The 12,394-nt window shown below is 45.1% G+C and overlaps 1 protein-coding gene across 1 annotated transcript in view; it reads left to right on the top strand.

Moving 5' to 3' along the window:
* Positions 1 to 5,043, top strand: part of klb (klotho beta) — a 13,172-nt gene extending 8,129 nt beyond the window's left edge. Inside the window, exons 3-6 of the mRNA XM_023989772.1 lie at positions 1,365 to 1,633; positions 1,811 to 2,067; positions 2,189 to 3,123; positions 3,629 to 5,043. Coding sequence (XP_023845540.1) covers positions 1,365 to 1,633; positions 1,811 to 2,067; positions 2,189 to 3,123; positions 3,629 to 4,077 — 1,910 coding nt within the window. The 3' untranslated portion in view covers positions 4,078 to 5,043. The remainder of the gene's footprint in view (positions 1 to 1,364; positions 1,634 to 1,810; positions 2,068 to 2,188; positions 3,124 to 3,628) is intronic.
* Positions 5,044 to 12,394: the final 7,351 nt, after the last annotated feature.

The raw sequence follows: 12,394 nt of genomic DNA, 5'->3' as shown, positions 1-12,394 counted from the left end.
AACTGCCACGGGCACTTGAATCTGATGAACTGGAGCAGAAGCGGTTGCAGGGGAAAGTTGATCAGAAATCTGTTTTATGGAAGTCATCATCTCCGACAGWAGTTGAGAATGTCCAGCCAGTWAGGCCTCTTGCTGGACCAGAGCAGCTTCGTGACGTTGGACAGTCCCCTCGTGGTGGGACAGCATGGGAAAAAAGTCCTGGGTACTGGCTGCCTCTGGGTTCATATTAATGGCTCAGTGTTTCTGTCAGGACCCGGTGCGTGAAACAGTCACTAATAAATCGGCAGAACCCAGAAGATGAGGCAGACACAGCAGTACTAGAGATGGTGGTTTAATTAAAGAACAAGATCTTCAGGCAAAGAATCTAAATCCACAAAGTCCAAAATACAGCCAAGAGGCAAAAAAGGGATATCTTCCAAAATACAAAGAAAATCCACAAAGTGGTAAGAACAGCAAGGGAAAAAACAAACCTCAAAAGACTAATCCAAAACACTCAAGAACAAAACCAGAGAACCTCTGGAAAATCCAACAAGAGAAAAATATATGTTCACAACAAGGCTTGGGCTGGGGCTGGGTGCTAACATACAAACACTGAGCAAAGAACTGAGGAACACACAGGGTTTAAATACTAACAAGGGAACGACACACAGGTGCAATCAATAAAAGAGCAAGGAAAAAACAAAAGGTTCAAAAAAGGTGCAATGGGGACATCTAGTGACACAAACCAGAACAGTCCTGGCCAAAACCTGACAGATACGCCGATATGCCATCCCATCTGGTTTGCGCTTAGTGGGACTATCATTTGTTTTTCAACAGGACAACGACCCAACACCCCTCCAGGCTGTGTAAGGGCTATTTGACCAAGAAAGAGAATGATGGAGTGCTGCATCAGATAAGCTGGCCTCCACAATTACCCAACCTCAACCCAATTGAGATGGTTTGGGATGAGCTGGACCGCAGAGTGAAGGAAAAGCAGGTAACAAGTGCTCAGCATATGTGGGAACTCCTTCAAGACTGTTGGAAAAGCATTCCAGGTGAAGCTGGTTGAGAGAATGCCAAGAGTGTGCAAAGCTGTCATCAAGGCAAAGGGTGGCTACTTTGAAGACTCTAAAATATATATTTTTTTGTTTAACACTTTTTTGGTTAGTACATGGTTCCATATGTGTTATTTCATAGTTGTGATGTCTTCACTATTATTCTACAATGTAGAAAATAGTAAAAATAAAGAAAAACCCTTGAATGAGTAGGTGTATCCAGACTTTTGACTGGTACTATACATTTAACCTCTGAACTGTTGTGCTATTTGTACCTCCTTGGTAACAGTGTGTCCTCATCTCCTTCGTTCTGTGTTTGTCTGTGTCCAGCGATGTTGTTTGACGGTGTCAAAGTGTTTGGCTACACAGCCTGGTCTCTGGTGGATGGTTTTGAGTGGAACTACGGCTACAGTGTGAGACGAGGCCTGTTCTACCTAGACTTCAGCCAGGCCAACAGAACCAGGGTTCCCAAGACCACTGCTCARTTCTACAGGCAGGTCATCAAGGACAACGGTTTCCTCAGTGATGAGATCACCGGAGAGGTCAAAGGGCGTTTCCCATGTGACTTCCACTGGGGTGTGGCCGACTCCAGCCTACAGGTGAGGGGATGAGAAGGTGAAGAAAGGACACGAGAGAGGGAGGAGAAAGGAAAGAGAGGGTGATTTTATTTTGCAAAACTGCTCTGCCTTCCTTGCTCTTGACCTCGAACAGAACAATAAGCAAGCTAGATGATGCAAATAAAAACAAAAACCTATATATTTCTTCTTTTATCAAAGGTCAATTTCTATCCCTTCTCCCCTCAATTCACCGACCCCCACCTGTACAGCTGGAACCTGACAGGGGATGGGGCACTGCGTCCTGTCCAAGGAGTCAACCTCCACATCAGGGGGGCACAGTGCACTGACTACCTGGCCATCAGTGGTCACGTGAGCCTCTTTAAGTCCACAGGGGCATCTCACTACCTCTTCGCCCTCAACTGGTCCCTAATCCTTGCCCAAGGAGATCTGTCTAATGTGGACACAGAGGCCCTAAGGTAGAGACACAAACTGTGTAATGTGTATTCAAATGTTTACCATACATGCACACATGCAAACACACACTAAAATGCACGCCTGTATACATACACACTTTGCATTTCAAACTCTTTCTAACAGGTACTACCGCTGCTTCCTCACCGAACTCCGCAAGCAGGGCCTGGAGGCTGTGGTCACCCTCTACTACCCTACTAATAGAGTCCCTCTGCTGGGCTTGCCCGGCCCGCTGCATGCCTCTGGCGGCTGGCTGAACCAGAGCACGGTGGAGGCCTTCCAGAGCTACGCAGCCCTCTGCTACAGGGAGCTGGGGCCCTGGGTGAGTTACTGGATTACCATCAATGAGCCCAACAGACTAGTGGATGCCTACAAGATCGGGGAGGAGCAGCATCTGGCAGCCCATAATCTCCTCCTGGCCCACGCTAAGGCCTGGAGGCTTTATGAGAGGGAGTATCTCAGCCAACAGGGAGGACTGGTGTCCCTGGCCCTGCACGCAGACTGGGTAGAACCCGCCAACCCCTTCCTGGAGTCACATGCAACAGCCGCTCAGAGATTCCTGTTGTTTGAGCTTGGTCGTTTCCTAGACCCACTACTAGGGGGCAGAGAGGGGGAGGGTAAGAGTGGTAGGTACCCTCCAGAGATGAGGAGGTACTTAGAGGAGAGGGCAAGGGTGATGGGCCTCCCTGGATCCCCACTACCACACTTCACCGCCCGGGAAAAAGAGGAGCTAGGAGGGGCGCTGGGCTTCATTGCACTGAACCACTTCACCACACGTCTCGTGTCACCACGCCCCCAGTCTCCTCAGACTGCCCCACCTAACCCCCAGCAACCTCCAGACCACGGCTGCCTGCTGATGTCTGACCACACCTGGGCCTCCTCTGGTCTGGAGCAGGCAGTGGTCCCCTGGGGCCTCCGGAGGGTGCTGCGCTGGGTGAAGAAGAGGTATGGAGGGACCCTGCCTGTTGTAGTCACAGCCAGTGGGGTGGACGACCAGGCCCCTGTAAATGATCTGCTCAGGCAGCACTACATCAGGAATTACCTGCAGGAAGCCCTCAAAGGTGAGCCTCTCTCTAACCTCCTCAAACTCCCTTCAAACCCCCCAGCTCCAGTCCAATGATAACCCACTAGTTTGTTCTTATCAGAAATACCCTGGAGGTTCTATACTTCTTTCTATTGTTCGAAATAAACAGATGTCCTCTCTGCAGTTTCTTCTGCAGACAGGTAGAGTAGGGCACTCATTAGCAGCTTTAAGTATGAGAGGTCGAAGGTGACTTTTCTCACAGCTCATTTCCTAACACACCACAGCACACAGCCGTATCACATGAGCCCCCTCATAAAACTCATGGACTTTACTGAATAAGAAACCTTTGAGCTCATAAAGTTCATCCCAGTGAGAACTGTCCTGTACTGAACTAAACGTCCTGTGCAGTACTTTAGCCACAATATAGCTTCAATTGGTTTATGGCCGCCCACACAGGCTACAGCTTAACTGTTGACATTGCTTTTCTGTATGTAGAAAGAGGGATTCTGACCTCACCTCACCCTGTTTTTGCTCCTCTCCAGCTCGTCAGTTGGATGGAGTCAACCTAAAGGGCTTCTACGTCTGGAAGCTGCAGGATCGACACGTCCCTGAGTTYGGCCTCTTCACCTCTTCCCACCACCAGTCCCGACCCAAAGCCTCCATCGCAGCCTACAGAGAGATCATCGAGCGCAGCGGTTTCCCTGGCAACAACGCCACATCCTCCTGCAGGATCATTRACCGCAGGGCGGTGTGTTCCATCTGCGCTCACATCTCAGAGAACAAACTGCTGCTGTTCTTCGCTGCATGTCTCCTCCTTACGTTAGCTATGCTGGTGGGGGTCGTCATCGTCGTCGTCAGGGGGAAGAGGACTAGGAGGAGGAGGAGGGTGGGTTTGCCGGTGTGTCCCATCCCGCTCGGGAGGAAGTGTCAGCCGTGGGAGAGAGTGTCACTACAGAGTGTGACGGATAGGATCCGCGTGGTCCGCCGTTAGTCAGGGCCTCATTCATACTGAGTTTGTTCCTGTTGTAGTGGCATGCAGGTTTTACACGCCAGCCAAGCTTCCGGGAGAGCGCCATGGTCCCCTTTTGAGTAGTGGTTCTTAGGGACAGGTCTAGAATCAGCTTACCCTCCCCAAAGCCTAACCTTGAACTTAGTGGATAAACAAAAAATTTAGATCAGTGTCTAGGGGGCAACTTCATTATACTCCACAAGCCCAATGGGACTGTGCTCAACGCAGCGGGGTCAGCAAGGGCCAAGGGGTCATCTTCACCGAGTGACAAGTATAGTCTGTCTGTCTGAGCCCTAGAGATCCCACATATTGATGATCAATGGAGAGGCAATTAACATAATTGACAGTATGTAGGCTATATGTTATCACAGACAAGAATATGATGTTGCCATGGGACTGTTTTGTTGTTTCGTTGTCAGAACGTTGGCTATAACTTGAGATCTTCTATGAATGCTGCTGTTGTGATGTACTGATCATGTATTGCGTACAAGACTGGCCTGTTAGTATGACTTGTTGGTGTGTGTCATTGTGTGTCCTGACCTGTCTTATAATTTGGTGGGTACTTACAAGTTGTACAAGTGTGTACAAGTGTGAATTTATACGTGTGAATTGTACATTTTTAATTTTTTTTGTTGCATATCCCAACTCTCCCTGAGACACCCTCGGAGAGTCTTTGTGTGTTTGTAGTAAGGAGTTCCTAACAGAGGGAGTCTGCGCTGATGGCAGTAGTGTTTTTCCGTCTGTGCTCCAGAGACAAAACCACTTGAACATGTTATCTTCAAATGGCTAACTCGAGCACTTATTCAAATKTATTATTGTCAATGATTGTGCACCTTTTTTGTGAAGATGATGTGCAATGTTTGCTGAGTTCAAAACATTTTATTCTGTAAATGAATCCAAAATAATGAATTATATATGAAATAAAATGGAATCGTTGTGCCAGAAGTTGCTGCTCTATATGGGTACTGTTTCCTTCAGACACTGCTGCCCTCTTGTGGGGGTCTTATGTCCCAAAACTGGTTCAGGGCCCTTGATAAGAAAATAGAGAGAGAATGAGAGAGATAATTGAGAGAGTGAGAGAGAAATAATTGGTAGAGAGAGAATTGAATTGAGAGACAGAGAACTGAGAGAGAATTGAATTGAGAGAGAGAATTTAATTGAGAGAGAGTGAGAAAGAGCGAGAGAGAGCGAGAGAGAGAGAGAGAGAGGGGTTGAATCCAAGATGGCGTAGCAGTGCAGACGTTATTTGTTGTTGTCCCGTGTACATTTAGTTTTTTTGGTCTTTTTTGTATATATTTCAATATATTTCAATCTCTTTTTCCATTTTTAAATTAAATATACCTTCCAGCAACCCGCCTCACCCAATGTGATACGAATCTGCTATTTTAAGACATTATAGCTAGAACCTCCATCAGAAGCTAGCCATCAGAATCTAACCAGCTAGTTAGCTACTAGCTATTTAGTCATTGTTAGCCACTGATAGCGGCCTTTACCTTTAGCTCAGACACCAGACGCTTTTAGCCTGGATAATACTTGCCAGTCTGCACAGCACGATATCAACCCTGAGCATACCGGACTGCTTTTCTCCACTACATCACCGGATTCCTGCTGTAAGCTCTGGACCTTTGCATCGGATCATCGCAGCTAGCTAGCTGCTACCGAGTGGCTATTGTGGCTAACGCCCTTGTCCCGAAGCTAGCACCAGTTAGCCTCGAGCCAGGCGCATCTCCCGGCTAGCAAATGAAATTACTCCAGCTACAATACCTATTTTGCCAATTGGCCTGGACCCTTTGTCGACACGGAGCCCCGCCGATCCATCACGACTGGTCTGCCAATGTAATTCCGTCGGATGTGCCCTCAACCGGCCTTTGCCGGACGTCGGTGAAGACGTTTCTGCTAGCCCCGGCCTGCTAACTTTATGAACGCCGTGTTTCCCGCTTGCTAGCGTAGAACTTTGAAGGTTAGCGGCTTCCCTGTTTCATCTATTGCTGTTCACTGGACCCTATGAACACTTGGCTACATAACTGATGCATGCTGGACTGTTCATTAATCACGGTACTCCATGTTGTTTATTTTGTTTATCTGTCAGCCCCAGCCTCGAACTCAGGCCCTGTGTGTAGTTAACTGACCCTCTCTGCCCATTCATCACCATTTTACCTGTTGTTGTTGTCTTAGCTGATTAGCTGTTGTTGTCTTACCAGTTGTTGTCTTAGCTCTCCCAATCAACACCTGTGATTGGTTTATGCCTCGCTTTATGTCTCTCTCTAATGTCAATATGTCTTGTATACTGTTGTTTAGGGTAGTTATCATTGTTTTATTTTACTGCGGAGCCCCGAGTCCCACTCAACATGCCTCAGATACCTTTTTTGTCCCACCTCCCACACATGCGGTGACCTCACCCAGCATAACTAGTGCGTCCAGAGATGCAACCTCTCTTATCGTCACTCAATGCCCAAGTTTACCTCCACTGTACCCACACCCTACCATACCTCTGTCTGTACATTGTGCCCTGAATCTATCCTACCACGCCCAGAAATCTGCTCCTTTTATTCTCTGTCCCCAACGCACTCCTCCTCTGTTCCTCGGGTGATGTAGAGGTTAACCCAGGCCCTGTGTGTCCCCAGGCCCTCTCATTTGTTGACTTCTGTAACCGTAAAAGCCTTGGTTTCATGCATGTTAACATCAGAAGCCTCCTCCCTAAGTTTGTTTTACTCACTGCTTTAGCACACTCTGCCAACCCTGATGTCCTTGCCCTGTCTGAATCCTGGCTTAGGAAGGCCACCAAACATTCTGAGATTTCCATCCCCAACTACATTTTCTGTCAAGATAGAACTGCCAAAGGGGGAGGAGTTGCAATCTACTGCAGAGATAGCCTGCAAAGTTCTGTCATACTTTCCAGGTCTATGCCCAAACATTTCAAGTTTCTAATTTTAAAAATGAATCTCTCCAGAAATAAGTCTCTCACTGTTGCCGCCTGTTATAGACCCCTCTCAGCCCCCAGCTGTGCCCTGGACACCATATTTGAATTGATTGCCCCCCATCTATCTTCAGAGTTCGTTCTGTTAGGTGACCTAAACTGGGATATGCTTAACACCCCGGCCATCCTACAATCTAAGTTAGATACAATCTCACACAAATTATCAAGGAACCCAGCAGGTACAACCATAAATCTGTAAACATGGGCACCCTCATAGATATTATCCTGACCAACTTGCCCTCCAAATACACCTCTGCTGTTTTCAATCAGGATCTCAGCGATCACTGCCTCATTGCCTACATCCGTTATGGGTCCGCGGTCAAACGACCACCCCTCAACACTGTCAAACGCTCCCTAAAACACTTCTGCGAGCAGGCCTTTCTAATCGACCTGGCCCGGGTATCCTGGAAGGATATTGACCTCATCCCGTCAGTAGAGGATGCCTGGTCATTCTTTAAAAGTAATATCCTCACCATCATAAATAAGCATGCCCCTTTCAAAAAATGTAGAACTAAGAACAGATATAGCCCTTGGTTCACTCCAGACCCGACTGCCCTCTCAACATCAGCAAGATGCGCAGTCCAATGATGAAAACATCAGTAGCCTAAAAGTCATAAGCGCTAAGTGTGCTTGATAAATAGTGAAAATTGGCACAAAAGCAATAAATGGCATTATAATGAATGTGTCAATATGACAGCAGTCAAAAATAGTCAATTCTTGTCAGCTCGTGGTTACATGGTGTGCGTCAATGCAATGGCATCAGACATCCATGTCACATAAACCACAAAGCTGGTGAGTGCGTTGCTGATGTTGTTTTTTGCTTGAGATGTAGCTCTAAGTGATTACATTTTGTGCTGATAATCGTCCATAGCATTGTCACCGGCTTGTTCTTTCCAAACAGTGCCACCCCTCCACTCTTCTCTCCTGTCTCACCTGCTCAGTGGACACGATTCTTTTTTTTTTTTCCGCGCTTAGGCCTCGGAGATGTATGTTCAGGCTGAGGCTCAGAATCAGAAGAATAATCATCTGAGATGTCACGATCGATTCTTCCCCACCATCTGAGTCGTTTTCATTCAGATTTTGTAGCAACGCTAGGTCTTCTTGCCATTGTAAATTATGCACGCTCTCACTGTGTACTCCAAGTACTGTAGGCCAGAGTAGACTGATAAGACTGCTTGGATTCGGTGGACTGATATAGGCTTAGGGCTGTGGAGGTGACCGTATTACCGCCACACCCGCCAAACCCGGTGGTCACTAGTCATGAAGGCAGTCAAATTCCATGTGACAGTTTAGTCACGGTAATTAGGCTTCTCTAAGMTCTGATGCTGCTGATGGTCATTAGTAGCCTTATAAACTTCCTGGTACTCAGCACTCCCTATAATCACTCTGACATCAATGCAAATGTAATCGAAAATCAAACATTTCATGAGAGCCCATGAGCTCATGTTGTGCAACATTTCTATAAGCTAACAATTGTGTGAGAAAATAGAGTGATGGCCTCTACTAAAAAGAGGARGATCCCATCAGCTTTCTATAGACTAGGCCAACTATGTTTATTTCTTAACTTTAATAATATTAAGCAAATTGTTTATGTTTACAACAGGAGTATTACATACCTGGCTGGCGTGAAAATGAACCACAGGAAAAGCCTCCTCCATTCGGTATTTAAGTGCATAGATGACATGTATTTTTTCCCACTGCCCCTATTTCAAGACACGTGCATGATAATGGTCCATTCTAAATCAAAACAAATTTTACACATACAGTACCAGTCAAAAGTTTGGACACACCTACTCATTCAAGGGTTTTTCTTTATTTTGACTATTTTCTACAATGTAGAATAATAGTGAAGACATCAAAACTATGAAATAACACATACGGAATCATGTAGTAACCAAAAAAGTGTTAATTATTTTTTATATTTTATATTCTTCAAAGTAGCCACCCTTTGCCTTGATGACAGCTGTCACGCCTGCTCCCGCTCTCCCTTTCTGGCGCTTGAGGGCGCCGGGCTGTCATTACGGACACTTGTCATCATTGGACTCACCTGGACTCCTTCCCTTTGTTGATTGCCCCATCTATAACTGTCTGCTCCCCTGTTTGTTCCCTGTCAGCATTAATGTCGTTATGTGTTCATGTCCAGACGCTGTCCTGTCCTGTTCCATGTCTGTTGCTAATTAAATGTTCACTCCCTGTACCTGCTTCTTGTCTCCAGCGTTGATCCTTACAGACAGCTTTGCATTCTCTTAACCAGCTTCACCTGGAATGCTTTTCCGACAGTCTTGAAGGCTTGAAGGAGTTCCCACATATGCTGAGCACTTGTTGCCTGCTTTTCCTTCACACTGCGGTCCAAACCATCCCAAACCATCTCAATTGGGTTGAGGTCAGGTGATTGTGGAGTCCAGCTCATCTGATGCAGCACTTCATCATTCTCCTTCTTGGTCAAATAGCCCTTACACAGCCTGGAGGTGTGTTGGGTCGTTGTCCTGTTGAAAAACAAATGATAGTCCCATTAAGCGCAAACCAGATGGGATGGCATATCGCTTCAGAATGCTGTGGAAGCCATGCTGGTTAAGTGTGCCTTGAATTCTAAAGAAATCACAGACAGTGTCACCAGCAAAGCACCCCCACACCATCACACCTCCTCCTCCATGCTTCACGGTGGGAAACACACGTGGAGATTATCTGTTCACCTGTCTCACAAAGACATGGCGGTTGGAACCAAAAATCTCAAATTTGGACTCAAAGGACAGATTTCCACCGGTCTAATATCCATTGCCTGGTTTCTTGGCCCAAGCAAGTCCCTTCTTCTTATTGGTGTCCTTTAGTAGTGGTTTCTTTGCAGCAATTCGACCACGAAGGCCTGATTCACGCAGTCTCCTCTGAACAGTTGATGTTGAGATGTGTCTGTTACTTGAACTCTGTGAAGCATTTATTTGTGATGCAATCTCTGAGGCTAGTAACTCTAAATTAACTTATCCTCTGCAGCAGAGGTAACTCTGGGTCTTCCTTTCCTGTGGCGGTCCTCATGAGAGCCAGTTTCATCATAGCGATTGAGGGTTTTTGCGACTGCAATCAAAGTTCATGAAATKTTCCGCATTGACTGGCCTTCATGTCTTAAAGTAATGATGGACTGTTGATTCTCTTTGCTTATTTGAGCTGTTCTTGCCGTATCTTCTGTATACCTCCACTACCTTGTCACAACACAACTGATTGGCTCAAACACATTCAGAAGGAAAGAAATTCTACAAATACTTTTAACAAGGCAGACGTGTTAATTGAAATATGTTCCAGGTGACTACCTCATGAAGCTGGTTGAAAGAATGCCAAGAGTGTGCAAAGCTGTCATCAAGGCAATGGGTGGCTACCTTGAAGAATCGCAAATATAACAAAAATGTTGGTTTGTTTAACACTTTTTTGGTTCCTACATGATTCCATATGTGTTATTTCATCATTTTTATGTGTTCACTATTATTCTACAATGTAGAAAATAGTAAAAAATAAAGAAAAACCCTTGAATGAGTAGGTGTGTCCAAACTTTTGACTGGTACTGTATATTATTTAGTATTTGTAAAGACAAGATTAAATCAAGAATAGTCTGATGGGTGACAATATTAGCCTATCACTTGTGAATGATGCCCAGCATAAGAAACTGCCTTTTTCTTGTGACTTTTTCGAATCATAGTCGCACACCTCATGTAGCCTAGCCCATAGGCCTATATGTTTTGATAAGGTTAGTATCACAACTGAAGTGGTCAAATAACTTCTTAAAATTAAGCACATTAATCCGCTTTACAAGGGGTTATTAAGAGCCTAACTGGCATACATAAGCAGCGCGTGAGTTTCAAGTTTGGGGAAGATAATTTTCACCATAAAAATGCACCTTTATAAAAAAGGATTACATGCATAATTGCATTTGCGGTCACTTTTGATAATTGTGTTTTCCGCTAATGGAACATTCGTGCTTATATCCTACTGCCATGTGCGCATTTGCTGCGCTTATAATGTGAAGAAATAGCCTAATAGTTTATCAACATTTTAAGCTAAACATTCTGATCTGTTGCGTCAGCCACATTGAGTAAATACTTTTTTTTTATGCTAGTGGTTGTATTCATTTGGGATCTATTGCACCCCACAACTGGCCCAGACTATGTTTGGAATATTTATTTCTCACACAGAATAGAATAGGTCGACTTTAATACTATGGGTGATAGTAGAGTGACATAGGTAGGCTAGTGCTTTTGCTGTTTGTTCGGCTTACTCACCTTGTTGGCTGACAAAAAGCAAATGTTGACAGTTCTTCCAATATCTTCAATATGCACCTCGGAATTGGACAAGGACATGCGCAGTTGCGTCCCTGATTTGTCTGTCTTCACTTGTAGCCTGTGAGAAAAACTCGATCACGTGATGGAGAGCCATGTGAGTGAGAGGGCTTGGGTTTGCGCAGCACTCAGGGAGAAGGGCACAACACAGCACTACGAGCCGCAAAAGGCATGGTTTGTTTTAGGGTSCATTATGGCCACACAAAGGGGATGCCACCATGAAATTGTAGATATTATCAAGTGCTTGTCAAATTGTGAATGAGAGATTATTGAAGCCTGATCAAAAAACAAAGCCTAGGAACAGTGGGTTAGCTAGCTGCCTTGTTCAGAGCGACAGAATTTTTACCGTGTCAGCTCAGGGATTCTATCTTGCAACCTTTCGGTTACAAGTCCAACACTCTAACCACTAGACTACCTGCGCACTCACTCAAATTGTATGGAGAAAATATACTTTCTAGAAAATATCCTATAAAATATAATAAAATAATGCCATGGAATTCTAAGCAAWTTTTTTCAGCTAAATGAACTAGTGTAGCCCAGAGCCATTTCACATAGCCAGATCAGGACGTAACATAAGGACAACTCAGAGTATGCTATTATTTTCTTCTGTAATAGACCACCTTTTCTTCATATCATGCTTCTTTAGACCTGTATCAAATCAAATAAATAATGGATTTATTGTGAAGGTGTAGGCTATATTACATGGATTTGTTAGACTTTTTAAAATGTAGATGTTTCAAAGGTCTGCATCAGTGGCTTTTACCTCTTGGGGATGTCATTCGAAAACATAATGTCAACTTTCACTGCTATGCGGATGACACACAGCTGTACATTTCAATGAAACATGGTGAAGCCCCAAAATTGCCCTCGCTAGAAGCCTGTGTTTCAGACATAAGGAAGTGGATGGCTGAAAACGTTCTACTTTTAAACTCGGACAAAACAGAGATGCTTGTTCTAGGTCCCAAGAAACAAAGAGATCTTCTGTTAAATCTGACAATTA

The sequence above is a fragment of the Salvelinus sp. IW2-2015 genome, linkage group LG6.2, assembly GCF_002910315.2.
Source record: "Salvelinus sp. IW2-2015 linkage group LG6.2, ASM291031v2, whole genome shotgun sequence".
Taxonomy (NCBI): Eukaryota; Metazoa; Chordata; class Actinopteri; order Salmoniformes; family Salmonidae; genus Salvelinus; species Salvelinus sp. IW2-2015.
This window is presented reverse-complemented; position numbering and strand designations above follow the sequence as displayed.